Source organism: Cavia porcellus, unplaced genomic scaffold (genome assembly GCF_034190915.1).
Source record: "Cavia porcellus strain 051 isolate PalLab524CR breed Dunkin Hartley unplaced genomic scaffold, mCavPor4.1 scaffold_26, whole genome shotgun sequence".
In the NCBI taxonomy this organism is placed as follows: Eukaryota; Metazoa; Chordata; class Mammalia; order Rodentia; family Caviidae; genus Cavia; species Cavia porcellus.
Window position 1 is genome coordinate 20,899,253 of NW_026947509.1, and position 27,522 is coordinate 20,926,774.

At 46.7% G+C, this 27,522-nt stretch overlaps 1 protein-coding gene across 1 annotated transcript; it reads right to left on the bottom strand.

Annotated features, from left to right (window-relative positions):
* Positions 1-17,282: 17,282 nt before the first annotated feature.
* Nfatc4 (nuclear factor of activated T cells 4) lies at positions 17,283-26,347 on the bottom strand. Its single transcript, XM_003474284.4, has 10 exons — positions 26,082-26,347; positions 23,934-25,029; positions 22,283-22,445; positions 21,502-21,701; positions 21,116-21,288; positions 20,524-20,664; positions 19,563-19,618; positions 19,168-19,294; positions 18,404-18,985; positions 17,283-17,689 (listed from the first exon to the last, which is right to left on the bottom strand). Exons 1-10 carry the CDS (start codon positions 26,179-26,181, stop codon positions 17,622-17,624), a joined length of 2,706 nt encoding a protein of 901 aa, XP_003474332.2. The 5' UTR covers positions 26,182-26,347; the 3' UTR covers positions 17,283-17,621.
* Between the last annotated feature and the right edge of the window lie 1,175 nt (positions 26,348-27,522).

A 27,522-nucleotide genomic window follows, 5' to 3' on the forward strand; every position in this document is an offset into this window, starting at 1 on the left:
AAACATAGGGATAACAATACCAACAACCCAGGTTGTAAATCAGATCACACAAATAAAGCACAAGGCCAAGCACCATGTCTTAGTTACTTTTCTCATTGCTGAACAAAATATCCAACTCCCAAAGTTAAAAGGAGGAAAAGGTTACTTGGCCCATAGTTTGTAGAGGTTTCAATTCATAATTGGCAGGCACCAAGGCAAGGTGTCATATGGCAGAGGGGTAATAGTTCATGGTGGCCGAAGACACAAAAGCAACAGAAGAAAAGCAAGATAAGCCCTTTTATGTCCTTTGTATCATATAGAGTCTATGCAGATTAGGCTGCAAAGGGTGGAGTTCTGCTGCTTCTTGTGATGCCCTTAGGCCATCTTTTCTTGTCTCCTGTTCCTTCTCAGCAGTCAAGAACTCCTTTGCTATGTCTTTTGAGTCCATAGCTTTACTGGAGCTTCTTTACTGGCCAACTCACAATATTTTAGATCATTCTGCTGAGAGCTTTACTCTTGATTCTTAACATAAACCTGGCTAAAAGCCCACAACAGTAGCCATGCCACACTTCAACATTAGACTCCCCTGAAATTTCTTCTGCCGGATTAACTAGTCCACCACCCTTAATCTTAGTCTCAGGCAAAGTCGGTGGACATGAGCAAGATCCAGACAAACTTTCTGCCAAGCCATGACACCCATCATTTGGAGTCCAGAGGCCAATGTAGTCCTTTATCCCAGTGGAAACCTCTGGAACCTATTGGCAAGATTTCTATCGGCCTTCTGGTCTTTTGAACACTGAAAGAATCTCTCTATAGCATTCCAGCTTTACTTTTTAAACTAGTATCTCCAGATCATTTCAGACTCTGCCCACAAGCCATTCCTAAAGGCTCCTGAACCACACAGTCATGTATGGTCACAGCAATGACTCCACTTCTGGTACCAAATTCTGTTTTAGTTAATTTTCTTATTTGCTGAGGCAAAATACCAGGAGCCCAAAGTTAAAGGAGGAAAGGTTTATTTGGCTCACAGTCAGTAGCATTTCAGTCCATAATTAGCTGTCTTTAAGGCAGGGTATCATATGGCAGAGGGGCAACAGTTTATTATGGTGGAAGCTAGCAGGAGTAAAAAAGAAGAGCCACTTCTGTCCCTTATATGGAGTCTACCATGACTGGGGCAGTGCCATTCCCATCAGTGTACTGATCCAACTGCCACCCATCCTTAATCCCAACACCCCTAATCCTGGCATTGCATTATGAATCAATCACATGGTCCAGGTTCAGGCATCTCCAGAAAGTCCCTTCCCATAACTGCATGAGACTTTGGGTTACATTTAGACAAACCATAACACACCAGTAAGTATTTGATTTCCTTTCACAGATCTTGTCTCTTCTTCCCTATCTTATTTTCGGCACATGTCACCACACCATCCCAGAAATCACTCTTCTTCACTCTTTCTGATAACTCACCTCCTGCCTCCTACCTGTTCACATGGATATAATGGATTTGGCCATGTAGACTGATTTTTACCCAGGTTTTCCAGTAATGTGTTATGAACCCTTAAGCAGATCATTTTTAAAAAGTCTTCTTCAGCTAAGTTCACATATTGGATCAAGTTCATTCAACAATTTTAACACCTATTTATTGACTTTAACACCTACTATAGGCCAAGCTCTAGGAATATAGCACTGACTAATATGGATATCTGCCTCTTCTGTGGAATGGAAAAAGAAAGAAAAAGAAAACAGTAGCATTTCAAGTATTATTTTATTTAAAATAAAACAAGGAGTGTCTTGATGGGGACTCTTTGGCCAGGTGATGTTTCAACTGAGGGTAAAAAAGTTTGTGATGGGCTGGGGATTTAGCTCAGCGGCGTAAGTGCCTGCCATGCAAGCAGGCGGTCATGAGTTCAATCCCCGGTACCGATAAAAAGGAAAAAGACAAAAAAAAAAGTTTATGAACAATGAGATGGCAGCAAGAGAAACAGCAATTTTTGATCCAAGTCTTTCTATGGCACAAATGCATTAAATGATATATTTATTTGATTTCTTACTACAATATGAGGCTAAGACTTGTTTGGGTATATTAGAGGCCTTCTGCAATCTAGGCCAAATCTGTTTCTTCAACATTGTCCAAGAGGGTCCTAGTTCAGGTGTTAATAGAAATAGATATGTCTCAGCGTATCTGACATTGGGGAGTATACCTTGCCAGGAGTTTGTTCGCATGAGGAGTGAGAGGTCTCCAAAGAGAAAGCTCACCTTGGTTGAAGGAGGGGCCTACACTCTGAGGCGGATGAAATCATAGAGCCTGTCCCCTCAAAGATCCAGAAAGAGAGGCAGCTCTGTCAGTCAGAAACCTAGACCAGACCAAAATCAAAGCATATCACAGAGCTACTGTGAGCAGCTGGCGGGTGAATAAGCACACTACTCAATAGAACAGACTAAAAATCTACAAAATAAGGTCAACTATATATTTAAATTTATATATGGCAAAGATACTCTTTCAATTAGTGGAAACAAAATGTATTTTCAAAAAAATTACCTTGTGGTAATGGGAAGCCTTCTAGATAAAGTAAGATAGATTCTCATAGCAAAACAAATCCCTGGAGAATCAAATGCTTCAAATTAAAAATGAGCTTCATGTGGTGGTGTATGCCTATAATGCTAGCCACTCAGGAGGCTAAGGGAAGAGAATCACCAGTTCAAGCCTAGCCCGAGCAACTTACTGAGGTCTTGTCCCCCCAAAAATACAAAAATAGAAAGGACTAGGTATGTAATTCAGCACTCACTAGATTCAAATACCAGTACTTCAAAAAAAGAAAAGAAGGGGCTGGGGATTTAGCTCAGCGGCATAAGCACCTGCCTTGCAAGCAGGCCGTCGTGAGTTCAATCCCTGGTACCGATAAAAACGAAAAAGACAAAAAAAAAAAAAAAATAAAAAAGAAAGAAAAGAAAAAAGAAGGAAACAAAGGAAAAATAACAAAGAAATAATAAAAGCACAAAATAACCATGAATTTTTGTAAAGATGTTCCTCAGTTTACAAGTACCTCATTGAATAAGCCCATCGTAAATTGAAAACATCTCCTCAAAAAACTAAAATTAGAAGTGCCATCTGACCCACCTATTCTCCTTGGTAGCTTCCTGAAAGAATTAAATTATGCCACAGTGATAAATGCACACCCATGTTTTAGCAGCACAATTTTTAATAGCTAAATCTTGGAAACACACCAATGAATCAACCAATGAATGAATAAAGATGTGGGTTTTTTTTTAAACACAGTGAAGTACTGTAATCTGCCATAAAGAAGGATAAACCTAAGACCATACTCTTAACTGAAATAAATTGGACATGTATTTAAACATCACATTGTTTCTCTGATGTGAAAAACTGAAAAGGTAAATAAGTCCCAAAATGTATAATAGATCTTGTGAAATAGGGAGAAATGCTCAACTGGGAAAAGGAACAAGGAAGCGGGGAGGAGAAATGAAGGAAGAAGAAAGAAAAAAGAATAAAAGGAAAAATGGAAACAAAATTTTTGTAAATAAAGATGGGGAAGAGGGGTTGAAAAGGGGGGAAAAGAATTAAGATACATTATGTTCAGGTACAAATTCCCTATGATGAATATGATCATTCTGTATATCTAAAATGTGCCAATAAAATTAATTTTAAAAATCATAAATCAAAGGTGTTCAGTGTACCCAACCTACCAAATGTCCCAGCTCAAGAACACAGCACACAATAGAAGATTCGCTGCTTAACCTCATGACCTTGACAGCATCATATTGCACATATTGCTAGCCAGAGAAAAGAAAAAAAAAAGATTGAAGTATGATTTCTACTGAGTATATATTATTTTTGCACAATAATAAAGTTGAAAAACTGCACTGAGTTAATGTGGCTCCACTTGATTGTTGCCGGTGGTACAAAAAGAAAGTGGAAGGGAGGATGGTGTGTGACTGATATTTTCTGGAGAGGCTTGCCATGGCTGGTTTTTCTGATACAAACTAGAACTTGGCTGTTGTCCTTGGAGTAGGAATTTGTGTCCTTGCTGTCACCAGGGATGGCTTCCGGGGAGCCCTGGTCTCCACCTTGAGCATTGCTTTCTGGCTCTAGTACAGATCTCTCAGCCTTGAGGCACAGATCATTTACTTTGCTGCCAGTGCAGACTTTTCTAGCTTTTCTGGTATTGGGCTTTCCCAGTGTAGATCCTTGATACAGATTTGCATGAGACATTGCTGTGGACTATACTCATGCAGGATACTGTCATGGGATCCAGGCCCTTGGCTGGATTTTTCAGGTCTATATCTCACAGAGAGAGCTCCTGCTGTCTTCTGCATTTGAATTTTTGGGTTAATATTATAGAATAATCCCATAAATTATATGTCCTTTGTAAATACTGACTACAACCAAGAATATCAGTTGTCCTCAAAGAAGATACATGATTCTTAAAATATGGAAAGGTTCTCCACTCCATCCTTAACAACAGAAATGAAACTTTAAACTGCAGCAAGATACCATTTTTAACTACAAAATGACAAGAATCAACAATGTTTTCTAACTCACACTCTTGTTTACTCTTGTACCTGCCCATATGTTCACCCAGCCCACAAAGACACCTGATGACAACGTCCATCAGAATGTTAACTACCCTTCCTCTGTGACCCAGCAGTCACACTTCTGAGAGTTTATTTTACAAACTCATTCTCACAAATGCTTAAAATATATCCAAGCAGGTATATTCTTTGCAGTGTTGTTTTTTGGATTAGAAATTACAGCGTCTAAAGATGGGTGTTTGTATGACTGCCATGACTCAGAAAAAGCAAAGATAGAGGTAGGCAGCTGTCTTCGTCCCAGTGTAAAACTAGCTCTAAAATACAGAAAGGTGAGCTTGATGAAGCCAACGGCAAGGAAGGACTGGAGGGAACTGTCGAGCTGCTTGCAGCTCCATCAGCTACCTTAGAAGCCACACCCATAGGTACAGATAGTCACAGTGTCACTAAAGAACCTGAAGCTTCAGGGCTTCCACAAAAAGACTCTGGGTGTGCTCCAGCAGTGTGTTCACATGGTCCCATGTTTTTGTAAAATTTGCAAAAAGTTTTTCATAAAACCACCATGGACTACCCTTTTGACTTCCTCCCTGCCCCACTTTTCTTTGTGTCTGGTAGCATTAGGGCCACCATGTATATCTGGGGGCTTTTGGGAAGGAGAAATCCTATAGAGACACATTAATTGTAGGTTTAGTGAGATGTACTCATATGGTTCGCAGTAACTTCCATGCACAGTTACATTACTGCCTGCTGTCTGTGTGTTGAAATTCCATTCAGCAATATATTGATGGCCACTGGACCACCTCGACTGGGATGGCCACACAAAGGCAAAAGGCAAGCAAACACATGTCAAGGAGTTAATTCCTTTTTTAAAAAAAATTGCTATTTTTGTGGATTTCAGGGTTTTGTTGTACTTTTTAGTTTTTAGGAACATGTCATTTAATTTGATTTTTATGTTTTTGTACCATAAATTACAAGCAAAATGAAAAATACTGCTCTGACTTCTACTTTTAATATAAAGAAGAAGGAAAGAAGGGAGGGAAGGAAATGAGAAGAGGAAATGCAAGGCAAGTTAGAGAGAAAGAAAAGAGCAAGCTACTGTCAGGAGTGTCCTCCCTGTTTGCTTAGACCTAGCAGTCCAGTTCACAGACTGAGCAACCCAATATTACTTTATCTGTGGCCCCAAAAGGCAAAAACAGAAACGCATGTACACTACATAATAATGGCACCCTGTACAGAGTCATCAGAGTTCCTCATATCTAAGTGGTTGGTTTCATCACTCAGTTACATTACAAATCAACAGATCTGTTTCATGACTCACTATTGACAAACAATCCTGTGATACACACTCATGTATATAGAGAATCACACTAGCACAAGTGTTTCTGGAAGACGCAAAATTGCTGCATTAAAGGCTATGCATACTAGGATTGTTCTCAAGAATTATGGTGCAGCTGTACTGTGGGAAATCATGAAGCCAATAAAAATAATGAGATAGATGATGGATTGATCCCTAACGGGGAGTGGGGAGCACAGCAAAGAGACACAAGCTCCAAAACAAGAAATACGCCTTGATTTTACAGTGGAGTGAGAAAGGAGTGCAAAGGGAGGCAGAAACATCGAAGCAACCCCCAGGATCTGGAGGCAGACTTATTTACGTCCGTCAGCAGACACCCATCAGGATCATTCCCAGAACAGCAGGCCCTGAGCTCTTGTGTTCGAAGGCTAACATGGGATAAGCAAGCAGGAAGTACAGAGGCAAAATAGATTTAGTCAATTGTGGATTGGTTTATACAATGTGCATGATACTGACCAGCTATGCCTCACATTGGCGAGCCATTTCCAAGAGACAGAAGCAACCAGAACTAGAACAGAAGCTATTTATTACCTGGGCAACTAACAAGCTGAAGTATTCTGGTGTGTGTTAGAGGGAATCTTCTGCTGCAGGACTACAAGAAGAGTTTTCCACTTCCTGCTTCAGAGGCCTTTCCTTTGCATGTGTGTGCGTGTGTATGAATGTGTGTGAGTGTGTATATATTAGTCCCAGCCTCTCTCCTATTTTTATAGCTTTTGTTTGTTTGGTTGGTTGGTTTAATGAGCAGGTACTGCCTTTATAATTTTTAAATACTATATAGGAGGAAAGTAAAGTAGACCTGTTATTACACAAATATGCCAGTACCTAGGGAGGACACTCTATCTTCTTTTATTTAAAATGTTCCAATTGTGATGAAAGTACTGATCCCACCTCCCTCCAGGACTCATTTCTGAAACAGACACCCTCCCTGTGGCCTTAGGATTATTACTTATCTTGGCCCAAACTGACAAACAGAGCATCTCTGTCCCTCACATCACACCAGATTGGGAGATTTCTGCCTTGCCTTAGACCTGGGGTATTTTTGCCCTTTCTAGAAGAAGTCTAAGGTTGGTTTCACAAAAATTTACGCTCTGGTCACCCAAGAACACCAAAGGACCCTGGTGACTTCCATGTTTGACCCATATTTACTACTTTGAGTAACTGATACAAAAATCTAGGGCTGGGGATTTAGCTCAGTAGTATAAATGCCTGCCTAGCAAGCATGATGTCATGAGTTCGAGTCTCTGGTACCAAAAAAAAAAAAAAAAAGAGGCACAATTTGTCCAAGATTTATAGGTGCTGGGCCAGAGCTCTGAGGTTGGACAGAAGTGTGTTAGAGGACTAGAGGTCTGAAGGGGAAAGACAGAGCATATCGGATGCTGGATATGTGTACCCACTGGCCTAGAAATTACCTAGGGTGAATAAGGAGCTAAGCTGTCAAACAGGGGCTCCAGAAGGCAGAGCCAGCACAGGTCATGCAGAGTAGGACAGACAGTGGGGAGCTCTGAGAGGTCTCTAGCAAGAATATGACTAACTAAAGCCACCCTGAAGCATAGAGCTTTCCTCCCCTCACCTCTCTCATTAAATCAATCAGTAATTTCTATAGACTGATTTCTCCTTCCTTCAACCAATATATGTTGAATGCTCCTGTGTGCCAAGTTCCGTTCTGAGCACTGGAGATGTAGCAGTGATCATGGTTCCTGCTCTCTTGGAGCCTAAATCTAACGTTGAAAACATAGCAATTGCATAATTGTTTCACAGTAACTGCATTAAGCATTATGAAGGAAAGGTAATACCTTGAGTCCTGCAGTTTTTGAAAAGTCAACCCTATCTGTTTCCTAAACTTGCCAGAGCAAGTGTCCTAGAATTGCCACAGCAAGGTTGGATGGAAAAAACAGTTTCAAATTTGCCTCCTGCAGCTTTCCCTACTATCAAGATCATGAGCTAGTGATACTTTTGTTACAAGAGATTATAATACAGCTTCAACACATAATGACAATGATTATCAACTATAATTTGCAGTCTACCTTACAGTCCTATTGGTTGCTTTTTTTTTTTTTCAGTAAATGGTGTTTTAACATCTAGACTCAAGAGTATGAACAATAGACAGACTACAAAGTTTCTAGGAGGAAAGTGGCATAGTTAGATTAGTGTTTTGTATAAAGGTTCACTGGCTCACGTGCCACTTACATTAACTGCTCCATGAATGGGCCCTTATCTTCTGAGATTTAAGATTCAGATGCCACAGATCACTCTTGCCTGAGCTGGTGAAACAACTAAATCAGTCGGGCAGCCATCAGATAACCATCCTCCTCTATCCATTTGTCCCAGAATCCAGACCCTGGTTAATTGAAGAGCATTACTTTCTCCATGGGACCATCTTACCCAGACACACTGAGTGGCCCTACAGTCGTGATTTTCCAACATCATTTTCTTTGGAGTCCACTGAGTGATGGTAGTGAATATAATGATTAAAAGCACCAGCTCTGGCATCTACAGATGAGACAAACTTCCAGCTCTAAAAAACCCACTTCCTCTCCTTTAAAGAGTAGTGGATTCTATTCTGAGCTAGAGTACAAAGTCCAGCCCAAATAGTCCAGGATTTACTCAGCTCTAATGTCATGTTGCTAAATCTCCCCATTTTTAAGAAAAGCTTACTAAACCTGATGTTACATGAAACTTACTTTTGATTTTATACTGACAACCATGATATACTGCAAAATATAATCTTGAATTCCTCCCATTCCTATGGGCAAATCCTTTGCCAAGTGATGTTACTGACACTTCCCCCTCCATACACACACACACACACACACACACACACACACACACACACCTCTGGCCTAAACTTGTGACTTGTATTGACCAATAGGACGCAGTTGGAGTTAAAATTTCCAACACTAAATCAAGACCTTGACTTTGTCTTTGACCTTCTTAGAATATTCTACCTTCACAAAGGGAACCCAGGATAGTCTAAAGGAGGGTGACATCCTGTGTGGAAAGAGGCTACACAGTCACATAAAAGTAAAGTTGTCCCAGCCAGCCTGACCAACCGACCCAACAGAGACCTCAGATATAGGAGCCACAACCAACTGGCTGACCCCCCACCACCAATGCAGTTGCCGGGTGAGTCCCACAGAATTGTGAGGGTAAGCCACAGAACTGCAAGGAAGAAAAATGAATCGCTGTTCTAAACCACAATTAGGATGGTTTGCTATGCAGCAATAGATAACAGACAGAAACCATTAAATCACTTTGCCAACCAAATAAATACCTCAGGCCACCAGCTAGTGAGCCCTTCTGTGTGAACTCCTTGTGGACAGGAATCATATCTTATTGATCTGGGTATCCCCAGTACTTCTCATTGCCTAGTACTTCATACTATCTAAGTCCTTTGTGAACAAACTAATGTGACTATATGACAAATTCCTGCCAGAGCCACAGCATTCTTGAGGATAGGACTTATATATCTTTTTAATTCTAAGAGAGATTGATGTGCTTTCCCTGGAAGTTCTAGAATCTTGCAGTAAGCGAAGTTTGCCAAAGAAACAGAACCCATAGAAAATAGAGATAGGAGGAAGGGAGAAGAAGAGGAGAGAGGAGAGAGTAGGGAAAGGGTCAGAGAGAAGGCAAAGGGGGGAGAGGGAGAAAGACTGACCTATGGAAATTGGCCTTCACGATTACGGAGGCCAAGAAGTCCCATAATCTGCCATCGGCAAGCTAAGAAACAGAGAAACCAGTCAGGCTAAGTCAAAGACTAAAGAACTAGGAGTTCTAATGGCTGAAACCAGATGGATATCCTAGCCCTAACACAGGTGGGGGGATTTCTGTTTGGGCCCCCAATGGATTAGATGCTACCCACTCACACTGATGAGAGACTTTCTTCACTCACCCTACTGTTTCAAATGCTAGTCTCTTCCAGAAATGCACTCATAGATGCACCCAGAAATAATGTTTTACCAGCTATTTTGGCATCCTTTGGTTCAATCAAGTTGACACATAAAATTAAACATCACAAATCCTCATAAAAAGGAAGTCTATTCAATAAAGAATTAGTAGTCCAAAATGAACAACAAAATGAAGTTTGGGGTGACTGAGCTACAGAGACTTTTGGTGATGGTGTGCTACAATTCAGAAGAAAAAGAGATCATCTTGAACAAACACACCTTTAACAATAAAGAGGGGACTTTAATGCAGACAGGAAATAAAGAGAATTCAGGTCCACCCTACATTGAGGAGCTCCAAAGCTAGATAAAACGATTAGCAGTAAATAACAGCACGCTAAGTTAAGTATTAAAATTTTTAGGATGGAGAAAATATTTTTTAAAATGTCCCAAAGTGAATATGAAGCTTATCATCTCAGTTTGGAAAACCTTTGAGCTCCAACTAGTCATTCACATTAGAAGTCATAAAGTGGTACCTAGCTGAATCAAGGTACTCTGGCTTCATCACCATAGCTGAGGGTGACGGTGGCCTTCTCTATTTCTAAGCCCTTTACCACCATTGGAGACAAGGAACAAAAGAGGCTTCGTTCTGAGGCTAAGCAACAACCTAAAGAAAGAAAGGGAAAATACACGGTATCCAAATAGAAGCAGAATCCCAGGACATTTGATTAAAAGTCTAAAGTTTATTTTCTTAACTTTCTGTCTACCTTATGTGAAGACTGGATGTTTCACTTTTAATCTGAAATTGCTCATATAATAAAGAACTGGCCACCATGTCTTGGGAAAGATCACTGAACCTGGATTTAGGATATAGACCTTCAAATCCTAGCTATGAGTAGACTATAGTGATGAATACTTGTTATCCCAGCACCTGAAAAAAAAATCCCAGATGCATCGTTGGTGAGTTGAATGTGACTCTAGTATTATCTAACCTCAATCCCTGGCTTTCCTCATCGGAAGACCAAACTTCCCAGGATGGTTGAGAGAGGATTAAATGAGATTAGGTATACACATAAAGAGTTTGTTGAGGCCCCTGGAACAGAGTGAGCACCCCTTACATGTTGTTTCCTTGCGCTCTGTTCTTAATACATCACGCTGAGACTCAGTTTCAGTTTGCAGCAAATGAAAGCCATTAAAACATACAAGGCACTTGATATTACACATCACAGCAATGGAAACTTTGTTTATTTGGGTTTTTTTAGTTGCTTGCTTGTTTGCTTAGCAGTGTCTGGAATCAAATTCAGGACCTTGCACATGCTAGGCAAGCCCTCTACCACTGAGCTACATCTCAGCCCGCAGCTACAACTCCAGCCCGCAGTGGCTGCTTCTATGATTCAGTGCACAAGGAGGTATAAAAAGTCATTAACTCTCTCTCTGCTCCTTAGGACCATTCCTTAAAAAACACAATTAATGATGTAAACTTACAATTATGAAGGGGCGAATGACCAATGATTCTGAAAAGGAGGAAATGGTCAGAAAATGCAGAAGAGGACATGGTATATAAAGTTCACACTGAAACAGAATAATTCCTTTTCTGTTCTTTTTTCAGGTGCTCCTCTCACTGCCCCTGCCTGACCACTCTTCACTCACTCTGTTACAATTATCACCTGTCAGTCACCTTCTTAGCATTTGTGGGTGATAACCTCTAGGACGGTCCAAGAAAAGGGGAACACCCACCCCACAGCACCAGCAACCAGGATAGGAGGCTGAGCCAGGTCCCAGTGAGAGGAGAGGAGTCTCCAGCCTGGAATAGAGGAGTCTCTAGATTCTCCAGCCTGGAACAGCACCCGCCTGTCTGGAAGGAAGGAAAGAAACCAAGGAGAATTGCTCTCTGCTGCAAACCCTCCATCTAAAGCAAATGCCTGTGATACACCCAAATGGATACAGAACCACAGGTCTTCCAGATTAGGTCTTTATACTGCAGACAAAAGAATGTGTCTCCAAAAGATGAAAGGCTTTAAAATGAATTCCTCCTCCTGCTATTGGAGCCCCAGGTTTTCTCCTTTGCTAACTACTTCCTAAAATATAGAAGTATACTGATATTTTTCCACATTAAAAAAAAAACTAAGATCTCAACTTTTTTTTTTTAATGTAAGATCAGGTTTTGGGTTTTTTGTTTTGTTTTTTACTTCTGATGTTTGCATGTTTCATTTTGTCTGCTTTATTTTTGCAGTATTTTGGATTGAATGCAGAACCTTCACACTGAGCTTACCCTCAGCCCTTTTTTGTATTTTTTTATTTTGAGAAAGGATTTTGATCAGTCACTAAATTACCCAGATTGGGCTTGAACTTGTGATCCTCCTGCCTCAGCCTCCCAGAGTGCTGGGTTTATAGGCATGCAGTACCACACCTGGCTTGGTTAGGGATTTTGTACAATATCCCCCAACTTGAATTTTCCCATGAACAGACTAAGTTTATGGATGGATTTTTGAAGTGTGTAACATGCGGGTGATGTGCTCTTCTCATTGCAGTATATGAAGAGGTATATGATGTCAGTGTGACAGACTGCTGGTGATGTTTGGTTAAGGTGGTGTCTATGAAGTTTCTGTACTGTGAAGTACACACTTCCATACTCTACTTATTGGAGGCAAATCTCCATGTTTAGAGCACATTCGAGATGAGGGACATTTAGCTCCATCTCTTGGAGGAAGGAATATCAGATAATTTTGACCATGTGATAAAATCACCACTGTAATTAGTATATTTAGAGATAGATGCTTGAAGGCATTGTGAGTATTGTTTTCCCTTTAAATTTTAGCTACTGATTTTAGCATTTATTAATGGGCCCAACAGGATGTGGTGGAGGTGGCTATGTAATTTCCAGGTCTAGGTTATAAAGTTTCCACTGTGGCTCTTTGGAGTGCTCATGTAGGGGAAGCCAACTGCTTTGTCAGGAAGACACTCCAGCAGCCCTGTGGAAAGTCCAGGAGACGAAGAACTGAGTCCTCCTGCCAAAGCCAGCACCAACTTGCCGGCCATGTGAATAAACCACTGGAAAATGGACCTCTAGATGACTGAAAACTCATGAAAGACTCCAAACTAAAGCTGCTCAGCCAAGCCACACCCAAATTTCTGACCACAGAAACTAGTGATAACTTCTTATTGTTTTAAGCTACTAAGTTTTGGGGCAATATGTTATTGTATTATGTTAATTATTAGTAAACTATTGTCATACAAAGAGGAGCTGCACAATTAAGTAAACTTGGGGAACACTGGCTTAAGCAGTAATTTAGCAATAATTAAACAGAGATTTATTAACTGGCGGACTCTTCAAGGTTTCTATTATATGAGTGCTCTCTGAAAATTCCCATCTTCTTTAATGGCTCGCTCTTTTTGTTAATTCCAGTTTGGAAATGTAGTTTGGAAAAGTAAATCTACAGTCAACCAACATCTCAAAGAAAATAACACCAAGATTATCCAAAGACAGCAGGAGAGGCAGGATCTCCTAAGGAGTTGGTCTCAAATTTCTTACTCTTACCTCCTCCCAAGTCACCTTTCCCTTGGAATTCCTGTAAGTCAAGGCTGCATCCACCATGCTGGGGTCATAGGACAATATCTCTTTTACCAGGGACCCAAGCATTGGCATCTTTACCTAACTGACATTGGAATGATTGATAACACTTTGTAAGACATTCACTACAATGGATTTTGTTGGGTCCCAAGAGTCATGTTCAAGTCTTAATGCTCAATACCTGTAAATATGACCTTATTTGGAAATGGAAGTCTTGGAGATGCATTCATGTTAGGATGAGGTCATGCTAGATTACAGCCGCCAGTCCAGTCAGTAAAGAGAAGAGATGTAGTTGCAGAGACATGAAGAAGACACAGGAAGAGTGCCATGTGATACCAGTGGTAGAGATTTGGTTGATGCTTTTACAAGCCAAGTAAAACAAAGGTTTGCCAACAGTCATTAGAAGCTAGGAGAGAGGCATGGAACAGATTCTCCCTCAGAATCTCCAGGAGAAACCCACTCTACCAACAGCTTGGTTTCATACTTCTCATGTCCAACGGAGACAATAATTTGTTTGTTTAATCCACCCGTGTGTGGTGCTTTGACAGAGTAGCAGGAAGTGAAGACATTCAGAAAGCATTGAAGGTAATAACCCCACGCAACATAAAAGTGAATTGCTTCCCAGCCACAGAACTGTCACCTTGTCCAACTTGGATCCCTTGCAGTGGTACAGGCTGTTTGGATGCACTCAGGACTAACTAGATTCCTCAGATGCAGGCCTGAGAGAGAACACAGAGAGACACTCCTTCAACTCTGCCCAAAGACTGAGTAACAAACCTACATTTCTGGCCATGGATATTCTTTATCTCAGAATACTGACTTCGGGAGATATCTGGTTATTTCAAAGCACATCTTGTTCTTCACTATCAAACAAGTTAACTTAAAACACAATAGTCTCCCATCACCGTACAGAAGTGGCAGGAGAGGGCATATTAAGTGACTCTTCTCTAAGATCTCAAAGTTCCCAGTACAACTTGGTTTTGTACTTTTCATGACATTCCATGTCATTTTAGAAGTGTCTGCTAAACTTTAATCTCATCTACTAGTCTGTCCCCAGAACTTATCACAAAAATTGATACATAAATAAGAGCTCATTAAACATTGACAAAGGAGACATCTAGGGCCCAGGAAGATCTGGTGACATATTGAGGATCGCACATATGGTTGATGATCAAGCTCCCCACCATCTTAGATGCCCAGAGTTGCAGCCAGAGGAGATTCTTCTAAGTCCCACAATAGCTGTAGGCTAATTGAGCACTCAGACTCCAGGCTATGGCTGAAACCATCCTTAGACTATATTCAGGTGAGGAATATATGTGCTCTTCCAATCCCTCAATTTCACTTTTCCAGGTGACCCTCCACAGATGGAAGCCCAGATAAGATTTAGAGAAGGGAGTAGAGAACTTATTTTAGAATCTGACATTTAACTGACAGATTACTTTAGTTTTTAAACTTTCCTGTGCTTTAAAACAAAGATACCTGAGCTCCACCTATCTGGAATCTTGACTGCTGGGTATATAGCTCAGTGGCACACAGTGCCTGCCTAGCAAGCACAAACCCTGAGTTTGATTCTCAGCACAAAAAAAAAAAAAAAATCTGAGATCAGAAGTCACCCAAGAGTCTGCATGAAAAGTGAAAAACAAATCCCCCCAAGTCTCCACAGTAATTCAAGTGCAAATAATCTTCAGACCACACTTTTGAGCAACCCTGGCCAAGTGATCTCTGGTTTCAGTGAAGGCCAAGCCTCCTCTCTCTTCAACTAAAGCATCAGGAAGAGGATCCTGGGAAGAGACAGTGAATCTAGAGTTGCCAGAATGACAACTTGCAAAAGCCCTAGAGGCCAGCCCTCATCTGATGAACTGAGGCAACAGGTCTGTACAGTGTGGGCCCAGAGGACAGATTAAGCCCCTGGCAGAGGAGTCACAAGGAAGTGGATGTGGGCACAATGTGAGGAAACATTTTTTGGCAGATCTACTGCAGTATTCCCAGCTTAAGACCTAAGGTCTAATAGAAGAACTCGCAACAACACCCCTGGGTACCTACATTCCCTAACAAGCTAATGCACTTTCAGAATGGAACCCTGCTTCCCTCTCCAGGCATTCCTTATCACACATACACACACATACACACACACACACACACACACACACACACACACACACAGAGTCACTCTTAGATTTTGACCCACCTCCCCTACCCCAGACTGAGCTTCTCTTCATTCTCAGAGCCTGCCAGGCCCTTGGATCTTTCAGCCTTCCTCACATGCCTCATCCCCAGGACTTTACCTGTTCTGGTCACTCTGCCTGGCTTGCCTTCTCTCTAGTCTTAGCCTAGTCAATTTCTACTCATTCTTCAGGTCACAATCTAGAAGTCACTTAAACCTCCTCTACAACCAGATGAATTGTCTCTGTATTCCCTGTATGAAAATGGTTCACTAACACTTTCAAGACTGGATGGTGTTCTCTGTACAGGAAATATTACTGAATTGAATTGTTGAACTATAATGAGCTTACTGTAGCCCCAAGAAGCTAAGAAGGATCTGGGGATTAGTAGCTTCTCAGTAAGTGTTTGACAGTGGATGAATGGCAGTGGCCTACGCAAAGGGCTAAATGGTTCCCCATTGTGACAATTTTTCATTCTCAAGGAGACTGATCCACCTTCTCAGAAATCTTGAGGGTATAAATGAAGAATGCTAGATGTGACACACAGGCCCTCTGACATAAGATGATGTGATAAAGACTCCAGTCAAAAGCAAGGCTCTTTGAAAAGGTACTAGGACCTAGTGAACTAATCACTTGATGTCATTTTGCTTTGCAGCAGTTTGTCAGTGAATTAAAGGAATTTTATTACAAGGCAGCCACAGAGCAGGGGATCACTCTTGTCCTCCAGTCCCCAGCCAGCTTCTGTCACACTCACCTGTGTGCTCTCAGGAACTTACCGGGACTGTCTGGATCACTGGGCATAGAGAAGCTCCAGCTGCCCTGCAGTGAGGTGAGTCTCCCTAGTACTAACTCCCTGAAAGTCTTCTGGTCACCAATCCCTGCAGTGGAACTAGGCAGTCTGACTGATAGTGCCCAATGCCCATGCACTGACTTTCCCAAGCTCACTGGAACTGGGGTCACCAGCCATCAAGACACAAGACAGAGCAGCTTTCCAGCCTGGTGCAGTCAATAGTTAAATGTATACCAGCTACCTAGACTTCAGAAGGGGTATAGCAGGACAAGTCAGGAACCCATAAGATGTCCTGAGTCTCAGAGCTGCTGGGGAGGATCTTCCTAAGAGTGCTTCCTAAAGGCACTCTTGAAGCACAGATCTTTCCAGGATGTCTTCACAGTCTCTAAAGACAGGAGACAAGAGTGTGCACAGATCCTCACCAGCTCTTTCCTCACTTTTTTCTCCTCCCCTCCCCTCCCTCACTTCAGGAATGAGCCTCAGGGCCTGCACCTCCTGTGCAGGGTATGCAAATGTGAGTGTGCAGTTGGGGGCAGGAGGCCAGGAGTCCACCATTCATCTGCTGCTGATTATCTGTGTGATCCTGAACAAGACCTTGGCCCTCTCTCAACCCAGATTCCTTCTCTGTAAATGACAGTAACTAGACTAGTATTTCCTCACCTTAATTATGAATCAGATTCATTGGAGGTAGAAGCAAGACAAAGAAACAAAAAAATAAAGATTCCCGGGCTCCATCCCAAATCTGCTAAAGGAACCTTAACCCCCAAAGAGAGACTGGACTCTTCAAGTCCTGGCTCGCACCCATGCCCCCCTCTCCTCCCCTCTCCCCCCCCCCCCGTCAAGCACCCGCCTTCATGCTCCCCAGTCCTCCTCAACCAAGAAGTTCTTTGGGCTACAGTGTTCCCAGACATACTTTATCTCTTTCAAACTTCCCAGCCGCCTTGGTCCCGGAGTAAGCTGTACCACCTCTCTCTTCAAAGAGCTCTGGAGCCAGAAATACTAGTCAGTGACCAGTTTATTACCCATCAAATCATCCCCAGCCTCGCAGCACCATACCCAGAACACAGTCTGGACACTGTTTTCACCCTGGTCAGTTCTGGCACTTGGCCTCAGTCTCCATCCCCATCCCCCCTCCTCCATGCTCTCCCTCCTCTGGCCCTTCAAAGCAGCACCAGGCCTAGGGCCCACAACTCAGCTCAGGGAGAAAGGGGAGTCAGGGAGACAGCCAGAAGCTGAGAAAAGAGAAATCAGAGTGGCCCCAAGCTTCTGGAGCTTGCACCCCAAGAAGGAGCCAAGTGTGCAGGGTTGAGGCCAGGGCTGTTTGCCAGGCAGCAGTTCAGACAGGAGGCTCTTCTCCAGGAGGTGCAGGGAAGCCACTCAGGTCTCGGACAATGATCTCACTCACTGTAAAGGAGGAGCAGTTGAAAGACTGGGCTAGGAGCAGGTCCCCTCCTTTCCCAGAAACCCCCAATTTATCCCAGGCAGGACTTGGTCTAGGACATCTCTAGGCTTCTCTTCTACTAGGCCTCAGTTTCCTCAAAGTGCCTTGACACCTGCTCCTAACCAAACCTTGCCCAGCTCCATCAATGTGGGCTCCCAGGCCCCCATCCCAGCCTGTTCCTCCTGGCTTGGCCTGCAATGTCAGGACCATCAAGATTAGATGGGTCAAATGTGGGTGTAGCCACTGAAGAAAGAGGAGGTAAAACAGGAAGGCTTCTCATCATCACTGCTGACCACAGTCACATGCTGAGAGTACACTGAAGCAACAGAAATTGTGCCAGATTGTGACCTCCACAAGCCACTGGTCCTCTCTAAAACTTAGTGCCCAGATCTGTAAATTCAGAGAGAGCTGGGTGCAGTGAACTTGAAAGTACGTCTAGCTCTGAGAATTTGTGATCTGAGCAAAGGGCAGAGCAAGAGAAAGGCTGGGGCAGGTATCCCATGCAGCCGTCCAAATTCAGTTAACTAAACTCAGGTGGACACATGCATCAGGACCCTCCAAAAGGCCCTGAGAGACCAAGGATGTGCAATCTCTGAGAAGCTAAGCTCTAGCTCTTAGCAAACATGCAGACCTTTCTCTCACACTCATTGACACACACAACTCCAGTTCACACCCACCTTCTTCCAGCGTGATACCCTGGATAGGGACACTGTCTCGGAAGCTGCTGCTGTAGCCACCCCTGGATTTCTCCTGCTCCGGGGTCCCCTCCCCAGGGCCATAGCCAGGCCCTACCTCATTGTATCCCTCAGCAGGTAAGGGGGGAACACTACTCTGGGAAGGGAAGGGGCCTTCGGGTGGTGGGGATGATGGTAATGGAGACCGAAATGGGGCTGGAGGCGGGAATGGAAGCCCTAGTGGAAAAGAGGAGCCCCGTCCTCCATACAGGTCACTAGGGAACGGGCGGGGAAGGAAAGAGACTGAAGGTGGGTGGGCACAACCTGTGGTATCCCCAGTTTCAGGGAACATATGCAGGCCTGGTCTGTAGGATGTTGGGGCCCCCGTCTGGGGATACAGAGGGGGTGTGCCATAGCCAAAGCCTTCTGACAGGTAAGGAGTTTCATAAGCAGGGTCTTCATGGGGATAGGTGGGGTAGGGGGGCCTGGGTGGTGAGAAGTCCATGTCAGCGCCAAAGGGGGGGCCTGACGCTGGAGGGAAGCCCCGGAGAGATGAGTCAGGCAGGGGCTCCTCCTTGAAGATCACTGGAAAGATGGAGGAAGCAGAAAGACATGCTGGTGAGAGTCTGGCAATGTTCCCACTGCACATTTTCCAACCACCTTTCCCTTCCCAGGTGCCCCTCACAATGGTGCAGTGCCTCCCTCTGCCCTCGGCCCTGCCTTCGCTCCCCATTCTCTACCCCCACCACAGGCTGTCCCAGACGCACCAGGCAGGAACTTGAAGCTCTGCGTTGGACTGCGCTTCCGTCGCCCATTGGAAACGTAAAAGTAGACCTGAACTGGCCGGGACACTCGCTTGTTACTGTATTCAGGGACAGTAAGGGTCAGTGTCACCTAGAGAAAAGCAAAAGAAGAGGCAGGGAGCCTTCAGGGAGTGGAGGTCAGCCCAAACCTTCCCAAGACCCATACTCGATCTAGCTTTTTCCATGCACTAAAGAGTATAGTTCCTCAGTGAAACGAACGTGTTTCCGGAGTAGCCAGACTCCTCCAGAAAGGAACAGACAGCTCTGGAATTCACTACATGGGCAAGGTGCTGCTAGAGAATTTCCTGACTTCTCTCACCCTCTGCCTCCCGGACTAGACACCCCAGTGTCACTGGTACCTCATTGCTCTGCAATCGGTTCACTGTGGCCTCCTCTTCCCATTGCAGTTTTCCATCTGTACAGGGGACAGAGTGCTCCAGCTTAACTCCAGGGTCCCTGTCCCCTCTCCTAGTCCCTGTGATTTCCCTTCCTGCTGGAGTAATGATGCTTCAAAATATCTGTAGGAAGTCTGGCACACAAAGTATGCTGGGTGTAACTCGATCCAGTAGAAGAGACAAGGCTTTGAACTGTCCCTGAAGTATAGGGAAGCAATCTAAGACTAAAGCAAATGGCAAGGCCAACCAAGGGACTAGAGGGGATTAGTGACAGAGGGAACTCTGAACACCTCCCACCCTCCTTTGAATATCCCCTCCATGGTGATGCTGAGAGGGAAACTCTGGGTAGGAAAATATTCTAGCTTGAAAAGCAAATGCAATGAAGCCCCCAGGTCCCATGATCTAGAACTCTCTGACATGGTCCCGCATCCAAATGTGGGTTTAGGGGCTGGGCTTCCAGTGAGCAAAGCTGAGGGAAAGGAAAGGCCTCAGGGTGGTGGCCGCAGAGGAAACCCTCAGTCTTGCCTTCCTCCACCCCCGTAGCTTCATCGAGGGACCTTACAGACCCTCATAATCATATGCACTATAGCTCAGAGAGGCCCCAGAGAAGCTGTGAGGGTGTGAGTCACCCCTTCCTTCATATACCTTTCCTACATGGGGCAAAGTTATCTTAAGGCTGACTCCTCTTTAATAAACAAGATACAAGCTTCTTACATTTGTTCAGCGTTCTCACCATTCTAGATTGTTGTCACACCCATCTCCCCGTGGGAAGCAGACAGTACCAGGGGCGCACAGCCTGTCTGCTCCATTTACAGATAAGGAAACTGTGGCTCATCTCACTGGTTTAGTCACAGCACCAGAGACCTTCCACCTGCCAATCCCATGATCTTCCTGCCCACACTCTCAGGCCCAGGTAGGTACTCACCAGGGCCCCTTTCAATGAACACCACTTTGGAGTCTGGCAGGAAGTTGGAGCCAGTCAGTACTAATTCTTCACCTCCCCTCACAGAGCAGGCACTGGGACTGTAGGCCTCCACCTGTGGCAGCTCCTGGGCTGAGCGCTGGGCTGCAGAGCAGGGCAAAAAAGAGGCTGGGCTGGGCTGAGCATGGAGGAAGCGGCCTCCTCTGTCCAGCCCCTTTGGAATAACTGTCACTGGCCCTGGGAGAGCCCACTTGAGCAACACACATACAAGTAAACCAGTAATATCTACAAGTTCACACAGACCATGTAAGGGACCACTCCTAACCCAAAAAGAGTGAACAAGACAGGCCAGGGAGTTATCCAAACAGGTGCACAGGCCACCCCAGGCAGACAGGGCACAGAGAGACTGGAGCAGACACACACAAGATTCCCACCCTCACTACTCCCACATCGGTGGTAGGAAGGAGTGCTGAGTACTCTGTAATGCTATCCAGGGCAGACAGGGCACAAGACACTGTGCAGAGGAAACGGGTTACAAATACACAGACAAGAGAATTGTAAGAGACAGAGAGATGTTCAAGGCCTCTTTGCTCACAGCACTCGATGGGTACTGACGCTGCCTGCACAGAGACGACCTTCCCACCGCCCTGCGGTACATGCACCCGGAACACCAGCCGAACACGTGTGTTTTTTCGCCCAATGTCTGTCTCGCCCTTCCGCAGTTCAATGTCCGAATTCCGAAGCTTCAGGATTCCAGCACAGTCAATGCTGAGGACAAAGAACAGATGGAAGATCTCCTAGCTGAATCTGGAATAGTGATACATCCCCCAAAAAAGGAAGCCCCCACCCTCTACCCAAAGTCCTGAGACCTTCTAAGGGTACCTGGGAGGACTATTTTCTAATCCAGAGATGGCCTTACAAGGTATTCCCCAGGCCCCCACAACCTTTTCTAGATGGTGGAGGAGTGGGAATGACACCTACTTGGCAGCCATGTTGTTCTCAGGGAGTAGGGTCATCTCCAACACTTTGGTACCACTAACAACAGCTTCATAGCTGGCCGTAGCCACCATCTTGCCTGTGATACGGTGCACTTGATAGAAGGCGTGAGGCCGCAGGTTTCTTTCATCTGCAGTGCCAATGAACATCTGCAGGGTCAGTGGCTTCTCACTGTAGCCTAGGAGCTGGCAGAGAAAGACAGAGGCCACCTAATTGAAAGCCCCAGTGTCTCTTCCTTCTCCCACTCCTGGATTTTCAGTCCACCAGGAGGTGGGGGGGGGGGATGGTGAAAGATAAAGAATATCCTGAAAGGAATTCCCTGGGGGAACTGGGTACCAGTTGTGGAGAAAACATGGCCTGGAGTTCATAGTGTTATTCTTGGAATAAAGCCCAAACTTGCCTGGGCAAAGAAGAGCTTCCAAGAGAGACAGCCCAACTCTATATAGAGAAAACCTAACTCCCAGTGACCTTTGGCCTCAGTTGAACCCCTCCCCCACATCTGGCAGGCTACCATTTTCCAGAGGAGAGGAGAGGCTCTTGTCCCATGGGAAGAGTCCAGTGGGGGTGGGAGGGTAGAAAAGCAGAAGTATATCCGGGTCCTTGATGTTCACCCCTCCTCCCCAACTCTAGTCCTTCCCCAGGCTGCCTGCAGGGTCAGAGCTGAGAGGGAGTGTGGGAAAGGGCATTGCCATGGGGCCCTATACAGCTAGTGCCTGTCTGCAAGGATCCGGGATGGGAAGAGAGACAGGATATGAGTTGCCCTTACCTTGACTACTGGGTGGCCACCAGGAGCTGCTTTGACAGCTCCTCTGCTACCCTCTGTCTCATAGTGAGCCCGGTGGTGGGCTCTAGGCTGCACCTCAATCCTCAGCTCCAGCTGCTCATACTGGCTAGGCAGAGGCCAATCCAGAGGGGGTAGGGCAGAGGTCCTGGGTAGGAGAGAAGAACTCAGATCATCTACAGCCTCATCCCAGTCAGGACCATGCTGAGTCTGTGAGGGAAGAGGGGTACAGAGAAGAGTATGGGGGGAAAGAGAAAATCACAGCAGCAGTCAAGTCCAAAAACTCTGAAGCAGGGGAGATAAAGGGACATTGAGATGAGGATGTGAAGATGAAACACCCTGAGAGTCCCTTTGTTCCCAGGTCTGAGTACAGGGTTTGGGGATGGGAAGGAAGGCCAAGCCCATGCCAATCCCCAGATCTGGATGAATAACACAGTGCCACTTCACACCAGAAAAGCCAATAGACATAAACCCTGTTGTTTTACAAATAAAGAGGCTGGGACCAGCAGCCACTGGCAGAACCTAGATCTGATTACTTTCTATCCCAGGCCAGCTCTCTTTCCATCAGTTGAGGTGGGTAGATAATGTTCCAGGGAGCTAACATGTCTCAGATAGGGTAACTTTTCCTATATTTTGCTCTCAGATACCCTAGGCCAACAGATATCAACTGATAATTAACCTTCCCCAGGTGCTATTTGGCAATAATCTGTAGATATTTTTTAATGTCATAACTGGTGGAGAGGGTGTTACTAGCATCTAATGAGTAGAGGACAAGGGGGTTGTTAAACCATGCTACAATGCCCAGCTCAGCCCCATAAAACAAATTACCCAGCTGAAGATATCAGTAATGTTGCGACTGTGAAACCCTGTCCTATGAGAATCCTAGAGTATCCTGTGTTCCCTCCACTTACATGAAGTCAGCTCAGACTAGATTTAAGGGGATTTTTTGGTTCGGTTTTGGAGCCAGAGTCTCACAATGTAATTCAGGCTGGCCTTGACCTCACTCAGTCCAGGATGGCCTCAATTTGTGGGAATACTTCTGCCTCAGCCTCCCAAATCCTGGGACTACAGGTGTGTAACACCAAGCCAGGCAGGGTTTAAGAGTATTGAAATAGGCAGCATTCTTTGAGAGTTGAGGGGGTAGAACTACAAGTTTGCAAATACACACTTTTTTTTTCTTTTCCAAATTAGCAGTTAGACTTTCAAATCAGTAGGTCAGGTTCTAGAAATTAAGACTTAGACAAGGGAGCCTTCCTGTAAGATAGGCTTGCACTTTTCTAAAGGGCCAGAGAGGAAGACTGAAATCCAGTCCAAATTCTGCCCGGGGCTGTTCTGGGGCTCTGGGAAACCTTAGAGCGATTTTGCCTTTACCTAACTGGTCCTTTTAGAACAGTGTGGAGGAGAAAGTTTTTCTAATTGGCCCACAGGGAGCTATTGCCCTTCTGTAAATTGTCATTCTGAAAGGTGCATTTTTACTAATTCTTTCAAAAATGGGGTAAGCAGTGGGAGGTCCTTCCCCAAGGTCTCTTTTGAAATGTGGAAGGCACCAGGATTTAGGATTTCTCTTAAACTGATTCTTAACCCTCTTGCTGCCCCAGAGGATAGAAAGAGCTGCGCTGCTCAATGCAACCCTCACCTGAAGATGGGGCTGTGTCCCCCAATCCGAGCCTTGGACCAAGCAAGGGGAGACGGTACTGCCAGGTAGTCCATGCTGGCCACCTCCTTCCGGGGACCCCCAGGAGGAGCCACAGCCTCCTCTGCTCCCAAAGGCAGCTTCCCATTGCACGGGACAGTCTCCTCAGATCGAGGCAGGGCCACTGCCTGCTCGCTTGAAGTTCGCCGGGTCTTCTGGGGAATGCTCTCAGCTGGTGGGGCCCCCACATAGTCAAAGGGGCCTGGGGAGCCAGGGTCACGGGCCAGAGGTAATGGGGGTGGTGGAGGTGGCTCAGGCCCCTCTTCCCCCAGGCTGCCTCGGCGGGACAGGGCAGGAGAAGCTGAAGACGGGGTTCCAGAACTGGAATAGCGCCGCTTGCCACAAGGAGACGCAGGCCGGGGAGAGGCTGGGGTGGGCCCAGGAGCGCTGAGGAGTAGCCAGCTATCCTCTGGCCCCCGGCCTCCAGGGCTTGGACCATATAGGCTCCAGGGATCCTCCGGAGTCCATGGCCTAGGGGAAGCCCGGGGCGAGGGAAGTGGGGAGCCCAGGCCAAAGCGGGAGGCTGCTTCGTTCAGCTCAGACTCCACCTCATCACACGCAGCATACAGGGCTGCCTCATCTGAGGCATCGGAGAAGAAACTCCAGGAGGACAGGCTGCTGCTGCCAGGGCTGGGGCTGAAGAAGGCCCCCCCACCCTGGGCCCCAGCCTCTCGGTAGCCCCCAAAGCCTTCTGTTGGGGGGTAATCTCTGGGAGAGCCATCGCCCCAGGCATCAGGGTTGTCCTCTAACGGGGCCGGCGGATCAGGTGTGGGAGAGATGGAGGTGATGCGGATGCTGGGACATTCGAGAACACGGCCACCACAAGCACCCCCAATACCCCCTCCTGGTCCCCCCAGCCTCACCGACCGGGCAGGCTGACTCTCCCAGGTGCCAGGTGAGGGGGCTGGGCGGGGTGGTGGTGAGTGCATGCCAGGTCGAGGGGATGGAGGCCTGGGAATGCCAATAGGGGCAGCTCCATAGGGAGGGGGCTCCCCCAGAGCCAAGCGGCAACATTGCGGGGCATCCTCTGAGTCCAGTTCTGTCAATGGAAGGGAGGAGAGGGAGATGGAGAGAGAAGCAGGTGAGACATCTAGGTTCCTGCAGTGACCGGCCCCCAACCCTGCTATGCTTCCCCTCCTCAGCTAAGAAGGGTCTCTGAAGAGCCACAAAACAAAGTTGGAAGTCAAGATGGAAAAGATAGATGCAGGCGTGCCAGGTTTTCCCCACTGGAGAACCTCACATTCTGATCCTCACATTCTGAACCTCACATTCTGAGCCAGGGTACCAGAGGGGGCGGGTCTTTAGGTGAGGGAGGTGGGCTGAGAGAAGCCGAAGCCGGGCCTGGGGGTGTGTTTAGCAAGCTCTGGGCTGGGCTGGGGGCGACTCACACATGAACCCAATTAGCAGCGGTTCCCAAACCCCTAAACGGAGCTGGCAGAAGCCCCAGTTGCCATCGCAACGGTGCACTAAGTGGGGGGGGGGGTACTACGTTAGTGGTGACGGGAGGAGGTGGCTCCTCCCTCGCTCCCCCCAATCTGGGACAGGGCTGAAGCCGAAGGGGTGAAGCATGCCGGGGCGGGGTGGGGGGGGGAAGCAGCGGGCAACACGGATTTCGTGCGAGCTGCGGCCGCCGCCCCCGGCTCGGTCCCCGCCATCTGCCTCTCATTGCGGCCAGACGGGGGAGGGGGAGGGGCGCCCTGGCGCGGCCTGAGAGCGCCCCCAGCCCCGTGCGTCCCGTCTGCTGGACCAGAGCTCGGTGCGTTACCCGCAAGCCCCGAAGTCAAGCCCCCCGGCCCCTGGCTGCGCCCCCGACTCTTGGGGCCGCCTCCCCCCATCCCAGTGACAGTCGGCCCTGCCGAGAGGCGGCGCACAGCCAACGGCACCCCCACCCCCGCCCCAGTCCAGACCTAAAAAGGAGAAAGTGGTGCTCCGGCCCCCGGCCTCACTTCCGCAAACCAGCTAGCCCCTCACTCCTCTCAACTTCTGACTCCCTAACCCCCCACCCCGGGCTGGCTGCCCTACGTTCTTCAGGCTCTGGATCCGCGGACCCTCCACTCACTACCCCAAGATCCTTCCCAGCCCCGCACTAACCTTCCCCCGACCCCCCCGCGCCCAGCGGGGGGGCCTCCTTTTCCTCCCCGAACACCAGCTTAAATTCCAGCTCCTCATCCTCGCAGCTTGCTGCCCCCATGGATCCGGCCAGAGCCCCCAGGTCACAGGCCGGGCGGGAGGGGGTGCTCTGGAGGCTGCTGTATCTTCTCGAGTGACTCCCTCCCTCCCTGTCTTCGAGACGCCCCCTCCTCCGTGGCTGTCGCCTCCCTCCGGACGCCCCCTCGTAATTATAGAAACTTTTCCAAACTTTTTTCCCCCAAACTTCTTCAAAGTAGCCCCCCCGCCTCTCCCTGATTGGCTGCCTGGGATGCTCCAGCCCCTCCTTCAAGGATGAGATGGGAAAACCACGCGCCCCTTGTCCTCCCCCACCCTCCCTCCTCCTCTCTCCAGTCCCTCCCCCTCCAAAAAAAAAAAAAACACTGAACTGGGAACCGGTCCCTTCCACCGTGATATGTCTCTAATGATGCCTATTGGCCTGAAGTTGTGACAATCATTTCCCGCAGAGAGTCCGTCCCCCCATCCTACCTAGTCTCAATTTGGGGCTCCGAATCGGAAGGCCTTAAAGAGGCCACATTCAGGGTCCCCGTGTAAAAGGCCCACAGAAGACCTTTTCTTAAATTCTGAAGTCTTGTATAGCCAGCATCAGGCTCGTAGGTACCACCTCTCTTCTCCATTCCCTCCAAGCCTTAGGTTAACCAGGCTTTGGGTAACAGGAGTTTCCAGGGTGCTCTGAGAAAGAAAAGGCCATTCCTTTCCAGTCACTTGGCTGAGGCTGCTCTACCTGAGCCTTCTGGAATCTTTAGCCTTTCCACATCCCCGCGACGTGTCCTTTGAAGGAGAAGTTTGAAACAGTCTGCGCCCCTCTCAGAGCTGCCTGAGCAAGAGGCCTTAAGAACCGTTTCAAGACCCGTAGCCCTTGATGGGCGGAGATCCAGGCCGGGCTTTGCTGCCACTCTCGTCCCAGCCACCCAGAAGGGCTATTAATTAGCCTCCGAGGGAAGTCGGCGCCCTCCTCCCTAGAACTTTAGTCTGGAATGAATATCTGATCTGAGTGCATATCACTCCAGCTCTCCAGAGAATCCTGGCCAGGTTTACTAAGGGGCCCTGAGCCTGGAAGCTAGTTGGGCCCCTGTACTAGACACCTGTCACCTGGGCAGCAGAAAAAGGAAGACCTGGACTGGAGAGTCCAGGAAGGACAGACGTGAAGCAACCCGAGAAGTGTGAGAGGGAGTTGCAGGGGACATTCACGACTCGGACGAAGAGATTGAGAGGCGGGGGGAGCGCGGTCGCCGCTCCCCACCCCATGTTCTCCAAAGGCTTCCAGACTTCTCCAAGAGGCCTCAGAGCCCTGCAGTCTCTAAATCACTTTGACTGCAGGCCGATCCCCCAACAGCACCCCTAGCCCAGCACCCCAACAGTT

Bases quoted from the DNA above. Each gene is read 5' to 3' on its own strand.
- Nfatc4 (XM_003474284.4), bottom strand. From the start codon at position 26,181: ATGGGGGCAGCAAGCTGCGAGGATGAGGAGCTGGAATTTAAGCTGGTG. The intron at 21,702-22,282 runs GTAAGGGCAACT...TTTCTCTGCCAG, and splicing joins GTGGCCACCCAGTAGTCAAG to CTCCTAGGCTACAGTGAGAA. The intron at 20,665-21,115 runs GTGAGCAAAGAG...CCTGCTCTGCAG, and splicing joins GTCAGTACCCATCGAGTGCT to CCCAGCGCTCAGCCCAGGAG.